This window comes from Schistocerca cancellata, chromosome 3 (genome assembly GCF_023864275.1).
Source record: "Schistocerca cancellata isolate TAMUIC-IGC-003103 chromosome 3, iqSchCanc2.1, whole genome shotgun sequence".
NCBI lineage: Eukaryota > Metazoa > Arthropoda > Insecta > Orthoptera > Acrididae > Schistocerca > Schistocerca cancellata.
The window spans coordinates 869,730,246-869,758,070 of NC_064628.1; the positions used below are offsets into that span (position 1 = coordinate 869,730,246).

General features: G+C 39.4%; 1 protein-coding gene across 1 annotated transcript in view; it reads right to left on the bottom strand.

The window, feature by feature from the left end:
• LOC126175933 (dnaJ homolog subfamily C member 28) overlaps positions 1 to 27,825 on the bottom strand; it is an 83,749-nt gene that overhangs the window by 23,492 nt on the left and 32,432 nt on the right. The window contains exon 3 of the mRNA XM_049923011.1: positions 8,540 to 8,659. Within this exon, the coding sequence (XP_049778968.1) occupies positions 8,540 to 8,659 (120 nt within the window). The remainder of the gene's footprint in view (positions 1 to 8,539; positions 8,660 to 27,825) is intronic.

A 27,825-nucleotide genomic window follows, 5' to 3' on the forward strand; every position in this document is an offset into this window, starting at 1 on the left:
AAGAAATTGAAGAAATGTATGATGAAATAAAAGAAATTATTCAGATAGTGAAGGGAGACGAAAATTTAATAGACATGGGTGACTGGAGTTCGAGTGTAGGAAAAAGGAGAGAAGGAAATGTAGTAGGTGAATATGGATTGGGGCTAAGAAATGAAAGAGGAAGCCGCCTGGTAGAATTTTGCACAGAGCACAACATAATCATACCTAACACTTGGTTTAAGAATCATGAAACAAGGATGTATACATGGAAGAACCCTGGAGATACTAAAAGGTATCAGATAGATTATATAATGGTAAGACAGAGATTTAGGAACCAGGTTTTAAATTGTAAAACATTTCCAGGGGCAGATGTGGACTCTGACCACAATCTATTGGTTATGACCTGTAGATTAAAACTGAAGAAACTCCAAAAAGGTGGGAAATTAAGGAGATGGGACCTGGATAAACTGAAAGAACCAGAGGTTGTACAGAGTTTCAGGGAGAGCATAAGGGAACAATTGACAGGAATGGGGGAAAGAAATACAGTAGAAGAAGAATGGGTAGCTTTGAGGGATGAAGTAGTGAAGGCAGCAGAGGATCAAGTAGGTAAAAAGACGAGGGCTAGTAGAAATCCTTGGGTGACAGAAGAAATATTGAATTTAATTGACGAAAGGAGAAAATATAAAAATGCAGTAAATGAAGCAGGCAACGTCTCAAAAATTAGATCGACAGGAATTGCAAAATGGCTAAGCAGGGATGGCTAGAGGACAAATGTAAGGATGTAGAGGCTTATCTCACTAGGGGTAAGATAGATACTGCTTACAGGAAAATTAAAGAGACCTTTGGAGATAAGAGAACCACTTGTATGAACATCAAAAGCTCAGATGGAAACCAAGTTCTAAGCAAAGAAGGGAAAGTAGAAAGGTGGAAGGAGTATATAGAGGGTCTATACAAGGGCGATGTACTTGAGGACAATATTATGGAAATGGGAGAGGATGTAGATGAAGATGAAATGGGAGATATGATACTGCGTGAAGAGTTTGACAGAGCACTGAAAGACCTGAGTCGGAACAAGGCCCCCGGAGTAGACAACATTCCATTGGAACTACTGACGGCCTTGGGAGAGCCAGTCCTGTCAAAACTCTACCATCTGGTGAGCAAGATGTATGAAACAGGCGAAATACCCTCAGACTTCAAGAAGAATATAATAATTCCAATCCCAAAGAAAGCAGGTGTTGACACATGTGAAAATTACCGAACAATCAGTTTAATAAGCCACAGCTGCAAGATACTAACACGAATTCTTTACAGACGAAATGAAAAACTAGTAGAAGCCGACCTCGGGGAAGATCAGTTTGGATTCCATAGAAAACACTGGAACACGTGAGGCAATACTGACCTTACGACTTATCTTAGAAGAAAGATTAAGGAAAGGCAAACCTACGTTTCTCGCATTTGTAGACTTAGAGAAAGCTTTTGACAATGTTGACTGGAATGGAGAAGAAATAAAAGCTTTGAGGTTTGCCGATGACATTGTAATTCTGTCAGAGACAGCAAAGGACTTGGAAGAGCAGTTGAACGGAATGGACAGTGTCTTGAAAGGAGGATATAAGGTGAACATCAACAAAAGCAAAACGAGGATAACGGAATGTAGTCGAATTAAGTCGGGTGATGCTGAGGGAATTAGATTAGGAAATGAGACACTTAAAGTAGTAAAGGAGTTTTGCTATTTGGGGAGCAAAATAACTGATCATGGTCGAAGTAGAGAGGATATAAAATGTAGACTGGCAATGGCAAGGAAAGCGTTTCTGAAGAAGAGGACTTTGTTAGCATCGGGTATAGATTTAAGTGTCAGGAAGTCATTTCTGAAAGTATTTGTATGGAGTGTAGCAATGTATGGAAGTGAAACATGGACGATAAATAGTTTGGACAAGAAGAGAATAGAAGCTTTCGAAATGTGGTGCTACAGAAGAATGCTGAAGATTAGATGGGTAGACCACATAACTAATGAGGAAGTATTGAATAGGATTGGGGAGAAGAGAAGTTTGTGGCACAACTTGACCAGAAGAAGGGATCGGTTGGTAGGACATGTTCTGAGGCATCAAGGTATCACCAATTTAGTATTGGAGGGCAGCGTGGAGGGTAAAAATCGTAGAGGGAGACCAAGAGATGAATACACTAAGCAGATTCAGAAGGATGTAGGTTGCAGTAGGTACTGGGAGATGAAGAAGCTTGCACAGGATAGAGTAGCATGGAGAGCTGCATCAAACCAGTCTCAGGACTGAAGACCACAACAACAACAACAATAACAACAACAGATACAATTTCTGTATAACTAATTTTGTTTCAAAGTACTAAAAGGCTGAGAGATTTGTACACTCTTGTGTGATTGTCGTTCCGTGCATGGAACTGCATGGTACCAATACATCCCAAAAAGCTGTACGCAAAAATGAGATTTTTTGAGTGGTCACATCTCAGCTTCTATTGATCACAGAGATAAGGGGTCAACTGTTCTGGAGAGACTTTGGCCTAGCAACAATTTGAATACCCATCAGAAGAGTGGGCATTCTGTAGCTGTCTTACAGCACAGGGCCAAAATTTAAACATCATGCACTTCCTCCAGCCTAGGCAAACTGAGCAATTCAGATGGTTATTTTGCATTAGTTGTGGTCTAGGTTGGGTCATAGATGATTTATAAAAACATCATTTGTTTATGTATAGTTTCTGAGGAACCCCAAAAAAAACCAAGAATTTTAGGTACCGAAAGTACCAATTGCGAGGATGGCAACTTCTCTAATTTCTATTCATGGCAAATTGTGGAAATTTTCACTATATTTTGTTATTATGATGTTCTAAGAGAACTTTGAATTTTTTTTTTTTTTTTGGTATCACAATCCATTACTGAGATCCTGTGGTTTAAAGTTATTGTACTTATGCACATAATATCCAGTCTGGGATGTAAATGTAGTTTCAACTGATATAATGAACACATGGCAAGGGTTTTGGGGTCATCGCAAGGGTTCTGTGGTCACCAAACCCTGTTTTTAGTTGCCACTTTGACACCAATAAAACATTATGACATGCTCTCTCTGTATAATGGGCAGTTCATGCCTAAATAGGCTGTCTTGACCTGGAAATTATTCGATGGTGCCACCTGGCAATGTAAGCACCTTCCAAAGAATTGTTTTGTCATATGGAATTCTCTGTACTTGCAAATCAAACACCACATTTTCTGGTATACTGTAGGTGTAGTCTAAATATGTTGTTCATTTTTACATACAATAGTGTAAAATGAACTTGTGTTGTATGGGAAGCATTTTTGTGTTAACTTTATATTATGTATACTTATTTGTTGTTTATATGTCTCAAAGTAAGTAAATGTGTTGAAGTATATACATAAACTGTAGAAACTTTCCTGACCTACAAAATTCATTTTATATAAGCAAGACACACTTCCGTAACAGGGAAAAGTAGGGAATCAGCTGTAAAATGCTCCTGTCGAAGCACAAAAAAGGCAAACATGGTCCTCTTTGAAAGACTCCAACAGAAAAGTGGGAACCAGCTGCCTCAATCCTCGTGCTACCTTCCTTGCTAAAAATTTTGATATGTAAACATGTTCACACTTTTTTATGCTGATGAGAGTAGCGGAAAGACAGTGATGGTGGAGGAGAGAAGACATAGATCCAATGGGGAAGGGGGTGGGGTAGGGAGATGGTGAAAGAAGGAAAGTGGCATAAAAGAGAAATTGAGATGAATGAAGATAATGAAGATAATAGCAGTGGGAGCCAAACAGAGAAGAGACAATGACAGCCACTGAGTGAAATTGGTAGTAAAAGAGAAAGAGAGATGGATGGATATAATAGTAGGAAGAGTAAAAGAGAGAAGAGACAGTGGAAATGAAACTGAGAGATGTGTGGAGACCATACATTGTCTTGGAGAGTCTGCAACCTAAGGCTATGAGTAATAGAAGCAACTGGCAGTGTGCGACAGCTTCACGCAACAAAACAAAACCGCAGGTATAACTACAGAAGTGTCCTCAATTGGTGATGTCCATGACACTCTTAGTCTTCCCCTATAAATGGTGACGTTTTAATACAAACATGTTTGAATCTTGTAGCTGCAGCATGCATGACAGGGACAATGACAGCTATGAGTCCTCTCGGCAAAGTGCTGGAGCAGATGTTCTGGCTGCTATGAAATACTTATCATCTGTTTTTAAGGAAACTATTTGATGAAAAATTTGATCCTTCTGCATCTTACAGCTTGACACCTTCGCTCGATAAAGAACTGAATTTCTTTCATCCTAGTTACTGTGCTGCATGAAACCAAGTAAATGACGGGACGAAATTTTTGAGAGTTTGCAGAGGTAAAAAATGCACTGCACAGACTTTGCATATAGTTGGTTTTAGGTCACACTTTATTGCATATGAAATGTAACCAACATATGTAAATTGTACTTGAAGTTGAAATCAAAACAATATCTCTCTTAGTTCTAGAGATTTTGAATTTTATACCTGGAGAACGAGTCATATGCTGTGTGCCTGATTACGTCCCTGCGCATCAGGAATCATATGGTAGTAAAAATCATCATACTTCATAAACGATTTATACTTCATAAATGGTTTGAGATATCAAAATGCTCTTTTTTTAATATGATAGCATGCAAAAAGGATGTAGTTTATTGTATGATTAACACTCAAAACATTTTGGTCAAATGTTTGGGTGGAGCAAAAACAAGATTCCCTTTAAATTACACAATGAGTTTTGTCTGAATTTTCATAGCCAAAATAAGGCGAGAAATGAACAAATGGGGTATCAAAGTGACTAGTGTGAAATCTAGTCTCACAGACAAATATTTAATTCCTTGAAAGTAATCAGCATAATTAAGAAAAATTTAGTGAGTCAAGGGAAAACTGAACTATTTCATGAACAGCTCCTGCTATCTGTGTAAATGAAGTGTCAAAAAGTTTCTCTCTTCAAAGCCGAGCTACTCTGCACGTAAAAAGATATTGGTGTGATATTCAACTGTCAAAAAGGCTTCCTTTGAATCAAGTATTAAATTTCAGAAATTTTGAGAACAAAGGTGCTGGGAAGACAAATGAAGTGTCAATAAGATCATGCTTTCTGAACAAAATTTGGAAATAAAAGACAAAAAAATAGAATAGTTTAGAGAAACATTTGACGTGCCTTTGAACGATGCTCAAAATTATATACAGCAAATTAGGTGTCTCAAGTCTATTTTATTTCTTGCTTTTAGACAAACCATTTCACAAAACATTTGACCTGTAATGTAACTGGATTAAAAAAAATATACTCACCACGTGGCCATATAAAGGTATTGGAATTTGCAAGCTTTCAGAGCCAGTGGCTACATCTTTTGCCAGAAGGGTTGCAGGAGAAAGAAGAGTGGTGATGGAGAAGGGCTGGTGAGGTTGCGGAAAAGGGGAGGGTTTGGAAAAGTCGCCCAGGAATTTAATGTGTATGACATACTGGGATAGGTATGTATACTTAACAATATTACTTTGAGATGTGGTGTATGGACTATAGATACAACTTAGTACACGGAACAGATAATAGGATTGTAGAAGAGTTGGTTAAAATGTCAGAAGTAACTGAGTCCAAACCCGGGACCCACAATGATTCAGATTACCAGCCAAGGGTGCTACTGCTGGGATCACTCATTTTCCCCTACTTAAGTTACATAGTCATACTTCCACACTTACTGGCTGCTGAAAGTTCATGGTCATGTAAGGAACACACAATCTTTAATTTACTGATGACAGTCGAATGTATCTCTGCTCATCCGCATATATTTGTCTGGTGATATTTGTAGTTAATACAAATTATGAAGGTCTCCATGAAGATTCTGCCCTTTGTAAATTTCATGAACAGCACTTCTTTAACACATTATTTTCTTACGCAAAGCTGAATTTGTTGCCTTACTCTTGAGCTACAATATTCTATGGTCTATGGGCGCTCTTTTATATATAGAAACAGTTGGTTGGCTCTACAAGCCATCTTGCAGTTGGAGTTACTCGCTCGAACACAGGTTATCAGGGCACGTTGCCCAACACTGCTGGTTGTAGCTGGAATGTTGTGAATCTACAGAGAGAGAGAGAGAGAGAGAGAGAGAGATGTACACAATGATTGTGGATAGTGCTATCAGTTTGCAACCCTGTTCTTGTAGTGTTCGGTGTGAAGATTAGTTTTATACAGCTCTCCACGCTACTCTATCCTGTGTATGCCTCATCATTTATTTGAGCCTGTTTACTATATGCATCTCTTGTCTTCCTTTACAATTCTTATCCCCAACCCTTCCCTTCAGTACTAAATTGGTGAGCTCTTGGTATCAGCCGATCCTATCTTTTAGTCATGTTGTGCCAAAAACTTCTTTTCTCTCCAGTTCTACTCAGTACACGCTCATTAGTGACATGATCTACCCACATAATCCTCTAGATCTACATCTACATCTATACTCTGTAAGCCACCATATGGTGCTTGCCGAAGAGCACCTTGTACTATCACCTGTCATTTCCCTACCTGTCCCACTCACAAACAGAGCAAGAATAAAACATGTTTATGTGTCTCAGTACAAGGCCTAACTTCTCGTATCTTAGTTTCGTGGTCCTTATGTGAAAAATAGGTCAGCGGTAGTAAAATCCTTCTACAGTCAGCTTCAAATACTGGTTCTCTAAATTTTCTCAATAGTGTGTTTGTAGGTTTTCCCAATTAATATGCTGCTCGAAAGCCTCTCGGGCATGTTGCTTGAAAGTCTCTTGGGTATGCATCAATCGATGAAGCTGCATGCCCGAGAGACTTTTCTCAACAGTGTTCCGCAAAAAGAACATTGGCTTTCCACCAAGGTTTCCCATTTGAGTTCACACAGAACACTGTATCCGAACATTATGGGATTGTTTTTCCTACACATCTGCATTAATTAACATATTTCTACATTTAGAGGAAGCTGCCATTCTCCATATCTACTAGAAATTTTGCCTAAGTCACTTTGCATCCTCCTAGTCATCTGATGATGGCACTTTCCCATACACCACTGCATCTTCAGCATTCTTCTGTAGCACCACATTTCAATAGCTTCTATTCTATTCTTGTCTGAACTGCTTGTCATCCATGATTCATAAGACCATAAGAATAATAACTAAAAGTAGTGTTTGCTGTTTTTGTTTTTGTTATTGTTGCTGCTGCTACGATGGTGATGACAATGTTGATTATGCTGCTGTTGTCTTTGGGTCTTCAGTCTAAAGACTGTTAATCTGTGCATCTAATCTTCAGCATCATTTTGCAGCATCATGTTTCAAAAGCCTCTACTCTCTTCTCATCTGAATTGCTTATTATCCGCTTTTCACTCCTGTACAAGGCTACACTTGACAGACAAAACCTTAAAAAAAAAAAAAAAAAAAAACTTCTTAAAACTTAAATTTATATTCAGTGTTAATCAATTTCTCTTCTTCGGGGACGCTTTTCTTGCTATTGCCTCTCTACTTTGGCCATCATCAGTTATTTTACCAACCAAAAAGCAAAACCAATCTACTACTTTTAGTGTCTCATTTTCTAACGTAATTCCTCAGCATTTCCAGATTTAATGCAACTACATTTCATTACCCTTGTTTTGCTTTTGCAGATACTTACCTTATATCCTCCTTCCAAGATATTGCACATTCCTGCCAACTGCTCTTCCAAGTCCTTTGCTGTCTCTGACAGAATTACAAGTCATCGGCAAACCTCAAGGTTTTTATTTCTTCTCCCTCAAATTAAATTCCTTCTTTAAATTTTTCTTTGGCTCGCTTTATTGCTTGCTCAATATTCACACTGAATAAAATTTCGGATAGTTTAGAACCTGTCTCATTTCTTCTCAACCTCTGCTTCCATTTCGTGCCCTTCAACTCTTATAACTGCCTCCAAATAATTTGTGCCAGTATTCTAGTTCAATAACATTCACACCTGTCAGAACCCACTTTTTTGGAATTCGAATTGTTACATTTTTCTTGAAGTACATGGGTATTTTGCCTGTCTCACACATATTGCACACCATATGGAATATATCTGTCATGGTTGGCTATCCCAAAGATATCAGTAGTTCCGAGGGAATGTCATCTATTCCCATGAACTTGTTCCAACTTCGGTCCTTCAGTGCTCTGTCAAATTCTTCTCACAGTATCATATCTCCCATCTCATCTTCATCATGTCCTCTTCCTTTTTACAACTGTAGTAGAATGAAATGTTCCTGAAGACTGGAAGTGACACAATAGGAAATGTCAAGATCAGTGATCCTGTAAGTAATTTCTCTCACACAGATGAAAGAAGTTTGGTCAAAGATACTAAGAGAATTAACATTAGCAATGTAGAAAAGTATAACAACTGATGATGAAATGTAGAAGTGAGTAAGACGGAGACTACAAGGTATACTGAGCACTTTTTAAACTAGTGCACAAAGCAAAGATAATATCGGAAAAGAACAAGATCAGACAGTAGGATAAAAGGTTTTCCTAGTGCATATTAATGATGGCTATTTATAACATAAAAAAATTATAGATAGACTTACTCTTATGTCAAATTCTTGTTTGTTTTCTTCATAATACAAGCCATATTCACCAGCTCCTTTTTCAGAGTTCCAACGGTCTGCAGCAAATTTATTTTGTAACTCTCTGTAAGCCCTTTCTATCTGCAAGGAAACAAAAAACAAGGATATTATTGACCCTATTTTGTCTAATAATGATTATTGGAAAATCATGCTGTTATGTGATCTAGAATGTTTCTAATACATAGTACCAATGAGCCACAATTTGGTTTTGGTTCACTTTACTGAAAAGCTCTGCTACTGGTTCTGTCTTTACACATTCATTACACGAATTGCATGCTTTTATCAACACATATGGTATGTTGATTTACAGGTGAGTTGCACTAGTATAAATATAAATTAGCAGTTTGAAAAGTGTGACAATGATGGCTGCACTACTAACATTAGAATGAAACATACATGAACTGACAGCCTGGAACATTTGTTTTCAATGTCTTCCTCCAATAAATAGCACTCACGTGTTCATGGTGCTTTCACACTCACCCTCAATGGTCTTCATTATTATTCACACTGCCCAACAAATGTTTATAACAATGGAGTCCACTGTGAGTGAGCCCGAAAACATAAAAAATAATGTGAATGTAATTTTTTGGTGAAATACTGTGAAAATAAATATTCCAGGTATTCATTTAGTTAAGTCATATTCTAACACGAGTTTGTAACACAATAATTACATCACACCTCTTACACTATTAGTTCCTGTTTATCCTTGTATTTTGATAAAAGTTTAATTACTTTCTGGACCTACAAAATTCTTATATCACTGAATCAACACACACACACACACACACACATGCACACACACACACACACACAACCTTTGATCTTTGTTATCAGTTTGCATACAATTAACTTCAGAAATTTTTATTTACATAATACTTTTCAAAGTTTTTTTGTTGTACCTATCTGTGACTCAGCATCTCCATTATATGGGGATTAGCAACTTTCTTTCTCATAATATTGATACTTTTCAATAAATTATGAGACAGAACTGCTGACCAGTGCTTACCTTCAGGGGGCAACACATGTAGCACTGCTGACAGTCATATGAAACATAAAGTGATACATTTCATAAAGTTTGAAACTAATAGTTCCTTCCATGCAGAGAAGAGAGGGGTGGATAAGAAAAGGGGCAGGTCACTCATACTTGATACATTTCTTCCCTTTATAACAATGAAAACAATCAATTTTCAACAAAATAAGGTAATTGGATAGATAAAAAAATCTACTCACCAAGTGGCGGCAGAACAAATACATAAAAGATTATAATTAGGCAAGCTTTCACAGCCAGTGGCTTCTTCTTCAGGCCGAAGGGTTGAAGGAGAAGAAAGAGGGGTGAAGGAAAAGGAATGGAGAGCTCTAGGAAAAGGGGTAGATTTAAGAAAGTCACCAAGAACTGCGGGTCAGGTGAGAATTACCAGCCAGGATGAGAAGGAAAGACAGACTGTTGGGGACTGCACCAGACGAGATTTGCAAACCTGAGAGCTTAAAGGTGGAACACTGAGATTTCTGCCTAAACATCATGCATGAGACAATAAGAGTGCAAAGCTAAGTACGAGGGTTGTACCAAAAGTAAGGTTCCCAATGAGCTACAGCCTTGAGGGAAGGTGCTAGGCTAAATCTGACTACAGTGCCGTGCACAGTGGTTCCCCTGATCTTGAGGCTGGATGTCCGCAATTCGCTACGTTGCTCAGTGTCGGCTTGGCAGTCTTCAGAGATGGAAGTGTTGACAGCCGTTCTGGCCTAGTACAAGCTTTCAGCAGTAATTCGGTTTCTCCTCGCTAGGACGTTATTGCCCTTGGAGATTCATTGGCAACTGACTGAGGTTTATGGTGAAGAGTGAATGTCTATTCAGCATGTCTGCAAATGGTGCAGGGCTTTTGCTGAGGGTCACACGGAAATTCACGATGAAGAACGGAGTGGAAGACAACAGGTTTCAGATGCAATTGTCCAGAAGATCAACAGTGAGCTGTTCAAAGATCGGAGGGTCACCGTCCTGAAGCTTCCCACGGCACAACTGAAAGAACTTTAGCAAAAACGTTGGCTTATCGCCAGGTGTGTGCTCGCTGGATCCCCCGGATGCTGACTGACGGCACAAGGAGCAGTGCCTTGACTGTGCTCGCACGTTTCTTCAACATGACGGGGGAGGCAACAAGGAGAAGTTGTTGAACTCTATCGTCATAGGAGATGAAATGTGGGTCTTTCATTACACCCCCGAAACAAAAAATGATCTCGTTAGTGGCATCATTCAGTTCACCACCACCAAAGAAATTCAAACAAATGCAGTTGGCAGGAAAGGTTATGGCGACTGTGTTTTGGGATTGGAAGGGGGTATTCTTCATCAATTTCATGCAACCTGGCATGACAATAAACTCAAAGAGATATTGTGAAACACTGACCAAACTCAGCCGAGCAATCCAGAATCACCAAAGAGGATGACTGAAGGATGGAGTAGTGCTTCTTCATGACAACACTTGGCCCCACGTCGCTTGTCAAACACAGCATCGTTTGAAGAAATCTGGGTGGGCTGTTAAGCCCCATCCCCCATACAGCCCAGACTTAGCCCCCAGCGATTATCACCTCTTCCCCAAGGTAAAAGAACATTTAGATGGCAAAAGTTTCAAGAGCGACGATGAAGTCCAAGCAGAGGTCACACACTTCCTCAATGGCTTGGCAGGAGACTTCTTAGACTTAGAAATACAAAAGCTGGAGCACCATCTTCGAAAGCGTGTTGAAAAAAATGGAGACTATGTTGAAAAATAGACAAAAGTGTAAGCTTTCCAGTGATCTATAAATTAGTAACAATAAACAATGTCTTCTATTTGCACAAAATATGGGAACCTTCTACACCTACATCTACATTTATACTCCGCAAGCCATCCAACGGTGTGTGGTGGAGGGCACTTTACGTGCCACTGTCATTACCTCCCTTTCCTGTTCCAGTCGCGTACGGTTCACGGGAAGAACGACTGCCAGAAAGCCTCTGTGCGCGCTCGAATCGCTCTAATTTTACATTCGTGATCTCCTCGGGAGGTATAAGTAGGGGGAAGCAATATATTCAATACCTCATCCAGAAACGCACCCTCTCGAAACCTGGACAATGCAGAGCGCCTCTCTTGCAGAGTCTGCCACTTGAGTTTGCTAAACATCTCCGTAACGCTATCACGCTTACCAAATAACCCCGTGATGAAATGCGCCGCTCTTCTTTGAATCTTCTCTATCTCCTCTGTCAACCCGACCTGGTACGGATCCAACACTGATGAGCAATACTCAAGTATAGGTCGAACGAGTGTTTTGTAAGCCACCTCCTTTGTTGATGGACTACATTTTCTAAGGACTCTCCCAATGAATCTCAATCTGGACCAACCTTGCCAACAATTAATTTTATATGATCATTCCACTTCGAATTGTTCCGTAAGCATACTCCCAGATATTTTACAGAAGTAACTGCAACCAGTGTTTGTTCCACTATCATATAATCATACAATAAAGGATCCTTCTTTCTATGTATTCACAATACATTTGTCTATGTTAAGGGTCAGTTGCCACTCCCTGCAGCAAGTGCCTATCCGCTGCAGATCTTCCTGCATTTCGCTGCAATTTTCTAATGCTGCAACTTCTCTGTATATTAGAGCATCATCCACGAAAAGCCACATGGAACTTCCGACACTATCTACTAGGTCATTTATATATATATTGTGAAAAGCAACTCCCCTGTGGCATGCCAGAGGTTACTTTAACGTCTGTAGACGTCTCTCCATTGAGAACTACATGCTGTGTTGTGTTTGCTAAAAACTCTTCAATCAAGCCACACAGCTGGTCTGATATTCCGTACGCTCTTACTCTGTTTATCAGGCGACAGTGCGGAACTGTATCGAATGCCTTCCGTAAGTCAAGGAAAATGGCATCTACCTGGGAGCCTGTATCTAATATTTTCTGGGTCTCATGAACAAATAAAGCGAGTTGGGTCTCACATGATCACTGTTTCTGGAATCCATGTTGATTCCTACAGAGTAGATTCTGGGTTTCTAGAAATGACATGATACACGAGCAAAAAACATGTTCTAAAATTCTGCAACAGATCGATGTCAGAGATATAGGCCTATAGTTTTTCGCATCTGTTCGACAACCCTTCTTGAAAACTGGAACTACCTGTGCTCTTTTCCAATCATTTGGAACCTTCCGTTCCTCTAGAGACTTACGGTACAGGGCTATTAGAAGGGGGGCAAGTTCTTTCGCGTACTGTGTGTAGAATCGAATTGGTATCCCGTCAGGTCCAGTGGACTTTCCTCTGTTGAATGATTTCAGTTGTTTTTCTATCCCTTGGACACTTATTTCGATGTCAGCCATTTTTTTGTTCGTGCGAGGAATTAGAGAAGGAACTGCAGTGCGGTCTTCCTCTGTGAGACAGCCTTACTTTTGGTACAACTCTCGTACATTGTATGTAACAGAGGAGGGAGCCTTGACATTCAAGGCAAACATATTTGTTCAGACGCAGACTCCTTACAGCAATACACCACAATTCTCACCTCAGTCTTCACTGTACATAATTACCCCACCTGTCTCGTTCAAGAGCACATTTCCTGGGCCATCACATCCAATCCTGGTACTGCTGATTCCTCCCAAAAACAACTTCTGAGCAGACCATTGGTCACTCAGTATTATCCTGGTCACTGTATTAATCAGTTTCTTTGACAAGGCCGTGACTTCCTAAAATCATGCCCTTAAATGAGATCCATTCTGTCTGAGATTTTGCCCACCACACCTACAATAGCTTTTTGTCGCCTCCCAATCTCCGTAATATTTTTGTCAGCTCCTACGCTCCTTCTGCACCCATCTCCCTATCGTATGGCTCCTACCCTGTGACTGTCCCCACCACCCTATGCAACCTCCCAACACCACCTATACCAGCCCTGTAACTGGCAAAACATATATCAAAGGGAGAGCCACCTGTGAAATGACACGTGCCATATTCCAACTGTTATGTAAACAATGTTTGGCCTTCTACATTGACATGACTACAACCAAATTATGAGTTAGGATGAATGGAGATAGGCAGAGGGAGTATACTGGCAACACGCAATATCCTGTTGCATAGCGTGTTCTACAACATGAATATTGAGACTATGGTGCCTGTTTCACCACAGTTGCCATCTGGATTCTTCCCCCAGACACGAGTTTCTCAGAACTCCGTAGGTGGGAAATAGCGTTCATGTCCTTGGTTCTCATCACCCACACGGCCTTAATTTACATTAATTTCTTCTGCCTCTGCAGTTCTTCACAATGTCTACTCCTTTCTTCACTCTGTTTAAGTTTTCTACATCTTTCATTTTCTTACCTGTCTATTTTTTGATGCCCCTCTGTTACATACAATGCACTTAGATTTTCATTCTTATTAACTCATGCATGATGCTTAAGCAGTAATCTCTGCCTTGCATATAACCCCACTTCCACCTTTAAGCTCTCAGAGTTTCAAATCTTGTCCTGTGCAGTCCCCAATAATCAGTCTTTCCTCCCTTGACCTGGGGTTCTGGGTACTTTCCTGAAATACACCCCTTTCCCTAGAACTCTCCAGTCATTTTCCTTCACCCCTCTTCCTTCCCCTTCAACTCAACTGTCTGAAGAAGAAGCCACTGGCTCTGAAAGCTTGCCTAATTACAATCTTTTATGTGTATGTCCTGCTGCCACTTGCTGAGTAGATTTTTTTTATCTATCAAATTACCTTATTTCTTCTCGTTAGTTGGATGGGTTTTGGGTTCTGCTAAATAGATCAGGAGTCCACTATACACAGAAGGCAGCTACATAGGTAGCAGGGGCTGTGGATTGAGTGGTTTTTTAGGTTAGAGGGTCTCAGGGAAACACAAAATAGGCTTCAGCGTCATAGGATGTACGTCAAACGCAGGACAAACATAGATCTAGGTACCATCGGTATAACAGATGTAAATTGTCGCAGGCATGTTGGGAAAGCACCAGAGCTCCAGGTGCTAAGAGAAAGCACTAATGCTCAAATTGTTATAGGTCCTGACAAGTGGCTAAAGCCGGAGATAAGTTCACCCAAAATTTTTGCGAAGGACCTAATAGCATTCGGAAAGGATAGGCCAAATGCAGTTGGCAGTGATATGGTTTTTGCTGTTGGAAGTAGTTTATCTAGAGCGAAATTGAAGTAGATAGTTCCTGTGAGTTACTATGGCTACAGGTCATTCTTGTCTAATGGAATAAAATAATAATTGGATCCTTCTACTGACCTCCCAGCTCAGATGATACCGTTGCTGAAAGGTTCAACAAAAACTTGAGTCTCATTTCAAACACATATTCAACTCAAACAATTATAGTTGGTGGTGACCGATTTACCCTCAATATGCTGGAGACAATACATGTTTAAATCTGGAGGTACACATAAAACATCATCCAAAAATGTGCTAAATGTGTTCTCTGAAAATTATTTTGAGCAGTTAGTTCATGAGCCCACTTGAACAGTAAATGGTTGTGGAAACACACTTGACTTCTTAGCAACAAATAATCCTGAGCTAAGAATGAGTTCAATATGGATACAGAGCATGCAGCTTTACTGTATGGATAAATGATGATGGCGTCCTCTTGGGTAAAATATTCCGGAGGTAAAATAGTCCCCCATTCGGATCTCCGGGCGGGGACTACTCAGGAGGATGTCGTTATCAGGAGAAAGAAAACTGGCGTTCTACGGATCGGAGCGTGGAATGTCAGATCCCTTAATCGGGCAGGTAGGTTAGAAAATTTAAAAAGGGAAATGGAAAGATTAAAGTTGGATATAGTGGGAATTAGTGAAGTTCGGTGGCAGGAGGAACAAGACTTTTGGTCAGGTGAATACAGGGTTATAAACACAAAATCAAATAGGGGTAATGCAGGAGTCGGTTTAATAATGAATAAAGCAATAGGAATGCGGGTAAGCTACTACAAACAGCACAGTGAACGCATTGTTGTGGCCAAGATAGACACGAAGCCCACGCCTACGACAGTAGTACAAGTCTATATGCCTACTAGCTCTGCAGATGACGAAGAAATTGAAGAAATGTATGATGACATAAAAGAAATTATTCAGATAGTGAAGGGAGACGAAAATTTAATAGTCATGGGAGACTGGAATTCGACAGTAGGAAAAGGAAACATAGTAGGTGAATATGGATTGGGGCTAAGAAATGAAAGAGGAAGCCGCCTGATAGAATTTTGCACAGAGCACAACTTAATCATAGCTAACACTTGGTTCAAGAATCATGAAAGAAGGTTGTATACATGGAAGAACCCTGGAGATACTAAAAGGTTTCAGATAGATTATCTAATGGTAAGACAGAGATTTAGGAACCAGGTTTTAAATTGTAAGACATTTCCAGGGGCAGATGTGGACTCTGACCACAATCGATTAGTTATGAACTGCAGATTGAAACTGAAGGAACTGCAAAAAGGTGGGAATTTAAGGAGATGGGACCTGGATAAACTGACTAAACCAGAGGTTGTACAGAGTTTCAGGAAGAGCATAAGGGAACGATTGACAAGAATGGGGGAAAGAAATTCAGTAGAAGAAGAATGGGTAGCTTTGAGGGATGAAGTAGTGAAGGGAGCAGAGGATCAAGTAGGTAAAAAGACGAGGGCTAGTAGAAATCCTTGGGTGACAGAAGAAATATTGAATTTAATTGACGAAAGGAGAAAATATAAAAATGCAGTAAATGAAGCAGGCAAAAAGGAATACAAACGTCTCAAAAATGAGATCGACAGGAAGTGCAAAATGGCTAAACAGGCATGGCTAGAGGACAAATGTAACGATGTAGAGGCTTTTCTCACTAGGGGTAAGATAGATACTGCCTACAGGAAAATTAAAGAGACCTTTGGAGAAAGGAGAACCACTTGTATGAATATCAAGAGCTCAAATGGAAATCCAGTTCTAAGCAATGAAGGGAAAGCAGAAAGGTGGAAGGAGTATATAGAGGGTCTGTACAAGGGCGATGTACTTGAGGGCAATGTTATAAAAATGGAAGAGGATGTAGATAAAGATGAAATGGGAAATATCATACTGCGTGAAGAGTTTGATAGAGCACTGAAAGACCTAAGTCGAAACAAGGCCCCAGGAGTAGACAACATTCCATTAGAACTACTGACAGCCTTAGGAGAGCCAGTCCTGACAAAACTCTACCATCTGGTGAGCAAAATGTATGAGACAGGCAAAATACCCTCAGACTTCAAGAAGAATATAATAATTCCAATTCCAAAGAAAGCAGGCGTTGACAGATGTGAAAATTACCGAACTATCAGTTTAATAAGTCACGGCTGCAAAATACTAACGCGAATTCTTTACAGACGAATGGAAAATCTGGTAGAAGCTGACCTCAGGGAAGATCAGTTTGGATTCCGTAGAAATATGGGAACACGTGAGGCAATACTGACCCTAACACTTATTTTAGAAGCTAGATTAAGAAAAGGCAAACCTACGTTTCTAGCATTTGTAGACTTGGGGAAAGCTTTTGACAATGTTGACTGGAATACTCTCTTTCAAATTCTGAAGGTGGCAGGTGTAAAATACAGGAGGCGAAAGGCTATTTACAATTTGTACAGAAACCAGTTGGCAGTTATAAGAGTCGAGGGACATGAAAGGGAAGCACTGGTTGGGAAGGGAGTGAGACAGGGTTGTAGCCTCTCCCCGATGTTGTTCAATCTGTATATTGAGCAAGCAGTAAAGGAAACAAAAGAAAATCCATGGAGAAGAAATAAAAACTTTGAGGTTTGCCGATGACATTGTAATTCTGTCAGAGACAGCAAAGGACTTGGAAGAGCAGTTGAATGGAATGGACAGTGTCTTGAAAGTAGGATATAAGATGAACATCAACAAAAGCAAAACGAGGATAATGGAATGTAGTTGAATTAAGTTGGGTGATGCTGAGGGAATTCGATTAGGAAATGAGACACTTAAAGTAGTAAAGGAGTTTTGCTATTTGGGGTGCAAAATAACTGATGATGGTCGAAGTAGAGAGGATATAAAATGTAGACTGGCAACGGCAAGGAAAGCGTTTCTGAAGAAGAGAAATTTGTTAACATCGAGTACAGATTTAAGTGTCAGGAAGTCGTTTCTGAAAGTATTTGTATGGAGTGTAGCCATGTAGGGAAGTGAAACATGGACGATAAATAGTTTGGGCAAGAAGAGAATAGGAGCTTTCGAAATGTGGTGCTACAGAAGAATGCTGAAGATTAGATGTATAGATCACATAACTAATGAGGAGGTATTGAATAGAATTGGGGAGAAGAGGAGTTTGTGGACAACTTGACCAGAAGAAGGGATCGGTTGGTAGGAAATGTTCTGAGGCATCAAGGGATCACCAATTTAGTATTGGAGGGCAGAGTGGAGGGTAAAAATTGTAAAGGGAGACCAAGAGATGAATACACTAAGCAGATTCAGAAGGACGTACTGGGAGATGAAGAAGCTTGCACAGGATAGAGTAGCATGGAGAGCTGCATCAAACCAGTCTCAGGACTGAAGACCACAACAACAATGGATACAGGCATTGGTAAACATAGGGTGGTTGTAGTGATACTGAATACTGTAACTCCCAAATCCTCCAAAAATAAATAGAAGATATGCCTATTCAAAAAAGCAGATAAAAATTCACATGACATCTTCCTGCGAGGCAATCTCCACTCCTTCTAAATTAACAACACAGGGGTAAGTGTAGACCAGATGTGGCTTTAAACCAAAAAAAAAAAAAAAAAAAAAATAGTATCAACAGCAACTGAGAGGTTTATACCAAATACATCAACAAACAATGGAGCTGATCCCCCTTGATACACAAAAGGGTCAAAACACTGTTTCAGAAGCAACAAAAAGGCATGCCAACTTAAACGAACACAAAATCTTGAAGACTGGTAAGCATTTAGAGAAGTTCAAAATTTAGCATTGACTTCTATGCAAAATGCTTATAATAGTTTCCACAATGAAACTTTGTATCAGAACCTTGCAGAAAATCCAAAGAGAGTCTGGTCATATGTAAACTATGCTAGTGGCAAGACACAATCAATACCTTCTCTGCACGACAGCAATGGAAATACTATCGATGACAATGCCGCTGAAGCAGAATTACTAAACACAGCCTTCCGAAATTCCTACACCAAAGAAGCTGAAGTAAATATTAGAGAATTTGAATCAAAAACAGCTGCCAACATGAGTAACTTAGAGATAGATATCCTAGGAGTTGTGAAGCAACTTAAATCACTTAATAAAAGCAAGTCTCCCAGTCCAGAGTGAATACCAATTAAGTTCCTTTCACAGTATCCTGATTCAATAGCTCCATACTTGAGAATCATATACAACCACTTGATCGATGAAAGATCCATACCCAAAGACTGGAAAGTTGCACAGGTCACACCAATATTCAAGAAAGGCAGTAGGAGCAATCCACTAAATTACAGGCCCATATCATTAACTTCAATATGCAGCAGGATTCTGGAATATATATTGTGTTCAAACATTATGAATTACCTCAAATGAACACAATCAACACACATTTAGAGAAAATCATTCTTGTGAAACAGAACTAGCTCTTTACTCACACAAAGCTATCGACAAGGGATTTCAAATTGACTCTGTATTTCTAGGTTTCTACACAGCTTATGACACTGTACCTCACAAGCGATTGTAAACAAATTGCGTGCTTATGGAACATGGTGTCAGTTATGTGACTAGATATGTGATTCCTTATCAGAGAGGTCAGAGGTCCTAGTATTTGATGGAAAGTAATTGAGTAAAATAGAAATGATTTCTCGCAGTCCTCAAGGTATCTATATCAATGATTAAGGAGACAAAATGAGCAGATGTCTTAGGTCTGTCGCAGATGATGATGACGTTTACCGTCTAGCAAAGTCATCAGAAGATCAAAACAAATTGCAAAATGATGTCGAAAAGGTATGTGTATGTTGCAAAAACTGGGAATCAATGCTAAATAATGAAAAGTGTGAGATCATCCACATGAGTGCTAAAAGAAATCCGTTAAGCTTAGGTTACATGATAAATCAGTCAAATCTAAAACCTGTAAATTGAACTAAATACCTAGGAATTACAATTATGAACAATTTAAATTGGCCAGAAAATGCTGTGAAGAAGGTGAACCAAAGACTGTGATTTATTGGTGGAACACTTAAAAATTGCAACAGATCTAGTAAAGAGACTGCCCACACTACACTTGTCCATCCTCTTTTAGAGTACTGCTGCACAGTGGGGGATCCTTCCCAGATAGGATTAACGGACTACATCAAGAAAGTTCAAAGAAGAGCAGCATATGTTGTGTTATTGAGAAATAGGGGAGAGAGTGTCAGTGACATGAGACAGGATTCGTGGTGGACATAGTTAAAACAAAGGTATTTTTCAATTGGCAGAATTTTCTCATGAAATTTCAATTGTCTAGTTTCTCCTCCGAATGCGAAAATATTTTGTTGACGCCAACATACATAGGGAGAAATGATCATCATAATAAAATAACAGTAAATAAGAGTAATCTGAGCTCACACGGAATTATTGTGAAGGTAGTTTGACGAATCCTATGCCAGGCACGTTAGTGTTATTTGCAAAGTATCCATGTAGATGTAGATGCTTGTAGAACATTCTTTTTTGCTCCTCATCATTATTATAATCTCTGTGGCATCATTTGAAATGATGTGGAGATAGGCAGCAGTGCCGAAGGTAACTGGATGGAGTACACTATGCAGAATTCTGATTTACTTTCTAGTTAATCAAATCCACTGGCCATGCACTGCAAACTATTCACACTGCTGCTGAGCAATAGGCGGAACTAAACGAACTGACTGAGACAGGACAGAACCTTCAGAGACATCAAAAAGTTTGTACCTGACAACAGTCCAAACTCGTATTTCAGAAGATTGTGAATGTGTTGTAAAGACAATGACTGTGATTCAATTAGGTCGTACTAATTTAAATCAAAATTGGAGTCCTATTCTGAGTGATGCATCGGAGCAGCAACTGGACACCAAGTAGACGCAATAAGCAAGGCTCAACATTTAAAGGGATGGAGATGTGATGGAGGAAAAAGTTGTAATGATGAGGCCAGAGTTAATCCTTCATGCTGTTTGACTTTGATGTTGATGATTATGATGATGTATTTAAAGGGCACTCAGTAGCATGGGCATCAGTGCTGTTACTGGATAGCAACAAACAAATCTTACAGTTTGAACTGTGTCTGTTCTCACAAATAAAATTGCTGAGACGATTCTGCAGGAACACATATTAGCAGTTTTCCTCAGAATGTCTGGCTACGTTGACACAAATGTGTGGCTTGTCACTTACAGAATCCATTTATCAGTTATCTTATCACATATTAAAATCTACCAATCACTTGGAAAAATGTTCTTAAGAGCCACTAAACTATGAAACTTAAAAATATTCAGCTCACTGTTTCCACAGTGGTTCATTAAGTAGTATCTTTATATTTGAAGAAAACTGCACTGAGCCTGATTTGAGATGCTACTTAATGGACAGAGAACCTATTGAATAAAAAACTTAAAACTACCAGATGTATGTGGATGCCTGACCATTTAATAAAAAACAGGGGCTGCACCATCCATTCAGAACTCATTGGCATCATCTCTCCAAAACTTTAGGTAGGAGGCTTGGCACGTCACACTGTTTCTGTTCTCTGTTAGGATGGTGGATGTATCTCCAGGCAAACAGTGGTTGTCCTTATGCCAACATATGAAACACATGTAGTTAAAGTATGTAATACCAAAAGTGGTATTCCACAAGCTTCAAACACTGCTAGACTATATAATTTTTAAATGCATGTAACATTTCTGTACTGTTGGTTAGGATGATGGACAGCTCTCCAGCCAAGCTGAAACACAGCATGTGAAAAACATGTACACTAGCTGATCAAAAGGGTCTGGACACGTATTACTGGCTATTAATATGGAGTGCGTCCACGCTTCATTTTTATGACTGCTTGACCTCTGGTGAGGATATTTTCAAAGAGGTGTCTCAATGTCTATGGAAGAATGGTAACACATTCTTCATCAAGAGTTGAAACAAAAAAGAGTAGTGATGTTGGATGCTGAGGTCTGGTGCGAAACTGACATTGCAACTCATCACACAGATCTTCCACTGGGTTCAGGTCAGAACTCTTGATAGGGTAGTCCGTTTCAGGAATGTTATTGTCCACAAACCATTGGCTCAAGGATGCTGCTTTATGTGGGTGCTGTGTCATGCTGATACAAACAATTGTCATCTCCAATCTGTCCTCTACAGTTCACAGTACATGATAGAGTAAAATGTGTTCATATCCTGCTACATTTAGCATTTTTTAAGCTCAATTAGATGATGATGATGTTTTGTTTGTGGGGCGCTCAACTGCGTGGTTATCAGCGCCCGTACAATTATCCAATCTTTGCTCAGTCCAATTTCGCCACTTTCCTGGATGATGATGAAATGCTGAGGACAACACAAACACCCAGCCATCTCGAGGCAGGTAAGCTCAATTAGGGGACACCAACCTAACCATGAAAAATAGACTGATAACATAAAGCCACCTCCCCCCCCCCTCCCCGCATACTTCCCAATTGGCACTACAAATGATGGCAGATAACATTCTCCACGCATTCACCACACCCAGAACCTCCCATCAGATTGCCACATGGTACATCATGATTCGTCACTCCAAGTAATTTGTTTCCAGTCATCTACTGTCCTGTGCCATTACTCTTTACACTACCTCAATCATTAGTTAGCACTGACTACAAAAATGTACACCTTTGAGGAGCTGTTTGAAATTTGCACCCCATTCTTTTTAACTCCCTATGCAGTCACTGTGCAAGTTGGACTGCTGGTAGCTCTTTGGAAGTCATGAGTGACTCTACAGCTGCTTTCATGCAATTTTTTACAACTACCCTCCGAAATGCACAGCAGTCTCTGTCAGTGAGTCTGCTTGGTCTTGGTTTAACTGTGGCTGTTCCTTCGCATTCCCACTTCACGATTACTCCTGGGTTGTCTGTTACTCATGTGACATCCAATGACTATCCACACTCAAAGTCACTGATCTCTGTTTGTCGACCCATTCTGCTGTTACTGCTTCTACACTAACAACACAACACTTGCTGACTCCTTTTATACTGGTGGGTCCACCTCTTGTAATATCTAGTGGTCAACTGTGCATTACTCTGGGTGTCGGGAAACATCTGATCAGATATTGTGTGTTGTACTGAAACTGGTATTCCACAAGATCCAAATACTTGTAAAAAATCCCATCAAAGAAGGTAACTGCGTATCAATGGACAGTATCCTACTCCTAATCTGATGAGTATCTCTTCCTTCCACCAGCATGAAAGTCACTAGATGTCTTAGCACACTGCAACTGCTGCTTGTTGCTTGAATCACCTCTCTCCAAATTTTAGATGCTCTTGTATTTTAATTTTAAAAGATGACTGCTACACTGATCTAAACTGGCTGTCCTCATGACTCAAACATTTACAGCTGTAAAAAGCTTGAGTGTATTACAAAGACTGAATTATAAGCAATGCCTCCAGTACTACATGACCGTTAGACATAATAAAACACTTTGCTGCCTACGTATCACCACTTTTTTTTATTACATGAACTTCATTTCATGTTATATGCCTATTTCTAGTATCACTGTTTCAAAGATAGGTAGTTAGTTATTTCTTTGAATGTTCTGTGGATCATAATTGTGATGATGTAGAAAGAGACAGATTTACAATTATAGTACACTTTCTCAGCAAAAAAATAGGGCAATATGTTGGCTTTTTACATATTTTCTTAAGTTGAGAACTGGAAAAATAAAAGGCACACATTGCTTTATACTTAAGTATGTTCAGTCACTCCCTCCCTCTCTCTCTCTCTCTCTCTCTCTCTTTTTTTTTTTTTTTTTTTTTCCACATAGTTAAAAACACATGCAAAATATCATGACACGTTCAAAAATTGCTTTTGGAGGAATTTAAATTAATGTTTGATGCTTGAAAGTTAATTTTATTATCTATTAAATTCTTTACATCACTGGTTAGGTAGTCAGTGAGTTTTATCACTGAATGTCCCTCTCCTTTCTATGCCATGCTAAGGCTGTGTGGTAGATAATAATTATTCTTCCCATTATTACATTTATGAATGTTATTGTTGGTTTCAAACTGTGACTGACTGTTTACTACAACCTTCTAAGGGATTAAATGTACTGTGGAGCTGTTGTCAGCAGTCCAAACTATTTAAAGAGCTGTCTACAAGATGATCTAGAGTGGATACCACACAATGTCCTCCTCACATACTTCCGTGCAACAATGACAAGTTACCCAAGAACATGGTGCCACAAGACAATAGTAAATGAAAATACAAAAAGCAAGTCAAGTTTTTGATATTTTCATATCCACAATCTGACATTAACCATAACACAAAAGTCACAGAGCTTAGACGTTTAAAAAGATCTGTAGCATGTGACTTTCAGTTCAGATTCTGACCAACTTCAGGATAGCTGGCCATAGATGAGCTGGAATGACGGGCAACTATTTTTGCCCCATTGGATTATAGTTCCATTTATTAACTGAAATTCACCTTTTGTCAGTTCCTCCTCCTTCTCAAGGCTTCTATGGTTTTCAGCAGCACTGTCATTTAATACAGCGACGAGTGAGATTTCACCCACAGTGGTGGGTGCTACCAAAGAATTCCTTGAAAATGCTGTCAGCATACTTGTGCTTGCATCAGCTTTCATATACAACAATCACATCATACTCCTGCAGCCTCTGTGGCCATCTAGCCAGCTGAGTTGATGGATCCTTCAGGCTGGTCAGCCAGTGCAGACAAAGTTGGTCCACAACAGCAATGAATGGTTTGCTGAATAAATACAGCCGGATCTTGTTGATGGTCCAAACAAGTGCAAGGCACTCTTTCTCCGTTGTACAATAGTTCGTCTCAGACTTGAGGCATACTCTGGAAACATAAACTGTCACTTTTTTGGCATCTTCCTGTATTTGCACTAGAATTGTAAATATCTCATAACAACTAGTGGAGAAGTTCTGTCTCGGCATTCTCACCACACAATGCTAGGACTGGAAAATAAGTTAGTGGCTCTGTAAGGGCAAAGACAGAGGTCCTCAGTGCAAAAGTCCTTTATCAATCGCTTGTAGTTCAAGACATTCCAAGAAAACTTCTCCCATTGTGAACGTACTGATGAGTCAGAAAATCTGTGACTGGACACCATCACCATTAACTAGGTGTTATAAGATTTTTATTTCTTTGACAATGAAGAGGCACTTTTTAGGATTCAGGTGGAAGCCTGTGGTCTGAACACACTTCAACATGGTTGTCAGATGGCTTAAGTCTTCTCTGAATATCTACGCAAAAATGACACTGTGATCCAAGGCCAGAGAGGAAGCCTCAGGCTACTATTTAGGGTTATTTATTAAATCTGGAGAAACCAGATAAGGTTCCACTGCTGTGGGAATACCCAGAAGTGCAAAGAATAACAGATGATACAGAAAGAGTATTGTAGAAAGGATGGAGCAGTGGAGCAGCATAACCATTAGTTTAAGCCAGGGATGTTTCCTTTTTGGAAAATGTATCCAACATGGAACTACTACAGAAAACTGTTCATTGTACTGTGTGTAAACAAATGGTGGCTGGGCAAATGGTACTGGGTTCCACCAAGGTAGACATGATGAGGGACTACGAACAAAGGAGGGATCAGCAAAAGTGAGCATCTGGCCTTAAGTGGTGGGTACTTACAGATAAAAGCCGAGACAGCCGCTAACAGCTGCAGATGTCCAAAGCAAATCATTATTTGCAAATACCAAGACTCTGTAGAGAACAAACACTCTAATAACTTAGACTGATGCAAGCAACACTGATGCAGTAAGCTTAAGGGTTTCGTGAGAGCCCAAGAAATGCAAAGCTATGTACACAAGCACCAACTATAATTACAGGCAAAACTAGACTCTATAATGTAAACGTTTGCACACTATAAGTAACAAACAAGGCTGTCTTGTAAGGTGGACATAATTTTGGACAATGGCATTGCACAGTAACTATTTCATGAATATCAATGCAAATTACATTATTATTAAATATGCTATGATGATAAATGTCTGCATTAAGTGCATGATACCAGAAACTACTCAACACATACACTTATAAGTGATGTGGCACATAATTATTAGTATATCAAATTAATTTAACATATTAATCTAGTGAACGGTATTTGATTGAAAGAGCAGTAAACATACTTATACAATTAAAGGAATAGTAATAAGCATCAGTAAACACAATATTAAATCATGTTTCATGAAAAATATGTAAATTAATAGTAGAATTATGACTGTAGGAATGGTGGTCCAATTCCATTTACATTTAAATTTCCAATTCATTTTCATTCCGTTTCAATTGAACACGGTGTGTCAAAGAATTGTAAGAAGTGTGTTATGTCGCGAGGAGCTACTTGAGATTCCATCAGGTAAAGTTCGGTGATGTCAGTGGATGCGGTGGTCAGAGATGCACTCTGAGGAGCTGTGGAAAAACACAAGGAGGAGGTTATGTTACGCCCATCAGAGAGAGATGGCTGATTTTGGTTTTTGATGTGAGAGTGGGGTTCAGTTACGAGCATTGGAGACCTTTTTTTTTAAGTGCACCAAGTGATGGATTCTGATTGCAGACCTGTGATTGTGACCTTGGTTGTTGGAGCATGAAACTGTATTTCTTTATATGTGGACTTCAGTTTATGCATCAAAGTATGGGGTTAAAACAACTGATGTATAAATGCACTTAGTAATTTGAGCATATTAAGTGGAGACTACAATCACTCGTGTGCTGCTAGTTACATTGAAAATGTGACCTCCTTCCCACACGAACTTGCATTTTATTTCATTTAGGACCATCACTCAGTAGGAAGCTATATCTTACTGAATAAATCAGTTACATAAAACATGAATCGAGTGTAGTATACATAATTACTGTGATTCCCCTGATCTTTTATGTTTAATAATCTTTAACTAACATTAATTGTTGGCCCTCAATAATTTGAATGTAGAATCACCAGCATAGTAGATTGACTGGTCACTAGTACATCAAAGCATAAAGCAGATGGTGTACGGCTCGGCGGTGAGGCACCTGTGGGACAAGTTTTAACAAAGAGTAGTACATTAGCCGGAGGAAGATAAGCCACCATAGGAAACATACATCTTAGGTGTAAATACAAGTTGGCCGTCATACACTCATAGGTGGCTTGAGCACTACATAGTTCAAATGGCATAACTTTGAACTCATAGAGGTCATCACATGTCTTTTCCCGGTCAGCCTCATCAACCTCGAATTGCCATTAGTCTACCTGCATGTTCATAGTTGAGAAATACTTTGCTCTCTTCAGGAAATATACGATAGAGATACATATTTTTTCATGATTTTGTTCAGTCATTGGTAGTCAACACATAAAGATCATGTGACATATTTCTTCTTCACAAGGAATACAGAAGAAAGGATTCTCTGAATGTTCAATGATGTCTTCTCCACTTCTTTCTGGATTACTCATTGTTTAACCAGCAACACTCTGTGCTAGTGCTGGCTAACTGATGGATGAGCCCCAGTGTTGATTTTATCATGGGCCACTTGGTCTGTACTTTCTCCTCTCTGGATTTCAAATCATAAAAAATTGGTACAGAATGGCTAATACTCACTGATGATGTTCCTTATTCAGGCCAGACCCTAATGGCAGTTCAATAGCATCTTCCTCCACTGCATTACCTGTAGTGATGGTGGATCATGGTTCTTCATCAGTGGCACAGTGCTGTCCAATATGGACTGGTTCAGCTGTTCCTACACACACATCTTTAGGGATGATTTGTGACTGCTTGTGACAATTGGTGATGCAAATTTCTTGATCACCTGTAATGCTTTGATCTTTGTTGGTATACAGATTTCTTCTGTGAGCTTTGGTAAGCAATAAACACATCTTCACAGTTTAACTGAGCACATCTAGACTGACGACTGAAATCATGATAACAATGTCTTCCATAGCAACAATCTTTGTTACGTGTGCTTGTAGGGATATCTTCATCAATCTGGAGCTCTAGTCTTCCACAGCCTGGTATAATCAATGAAAGTTTATGCAGAAATGATGTGAACAGTAAAATATGCAAATCTAGAGCTTTAAATTGGCACACAATATTATACATGCGGTCTGGCACAAAGGACAATTCCTAAGTCAGCTGTCATACATAAATAAATATGTGTATTGCAC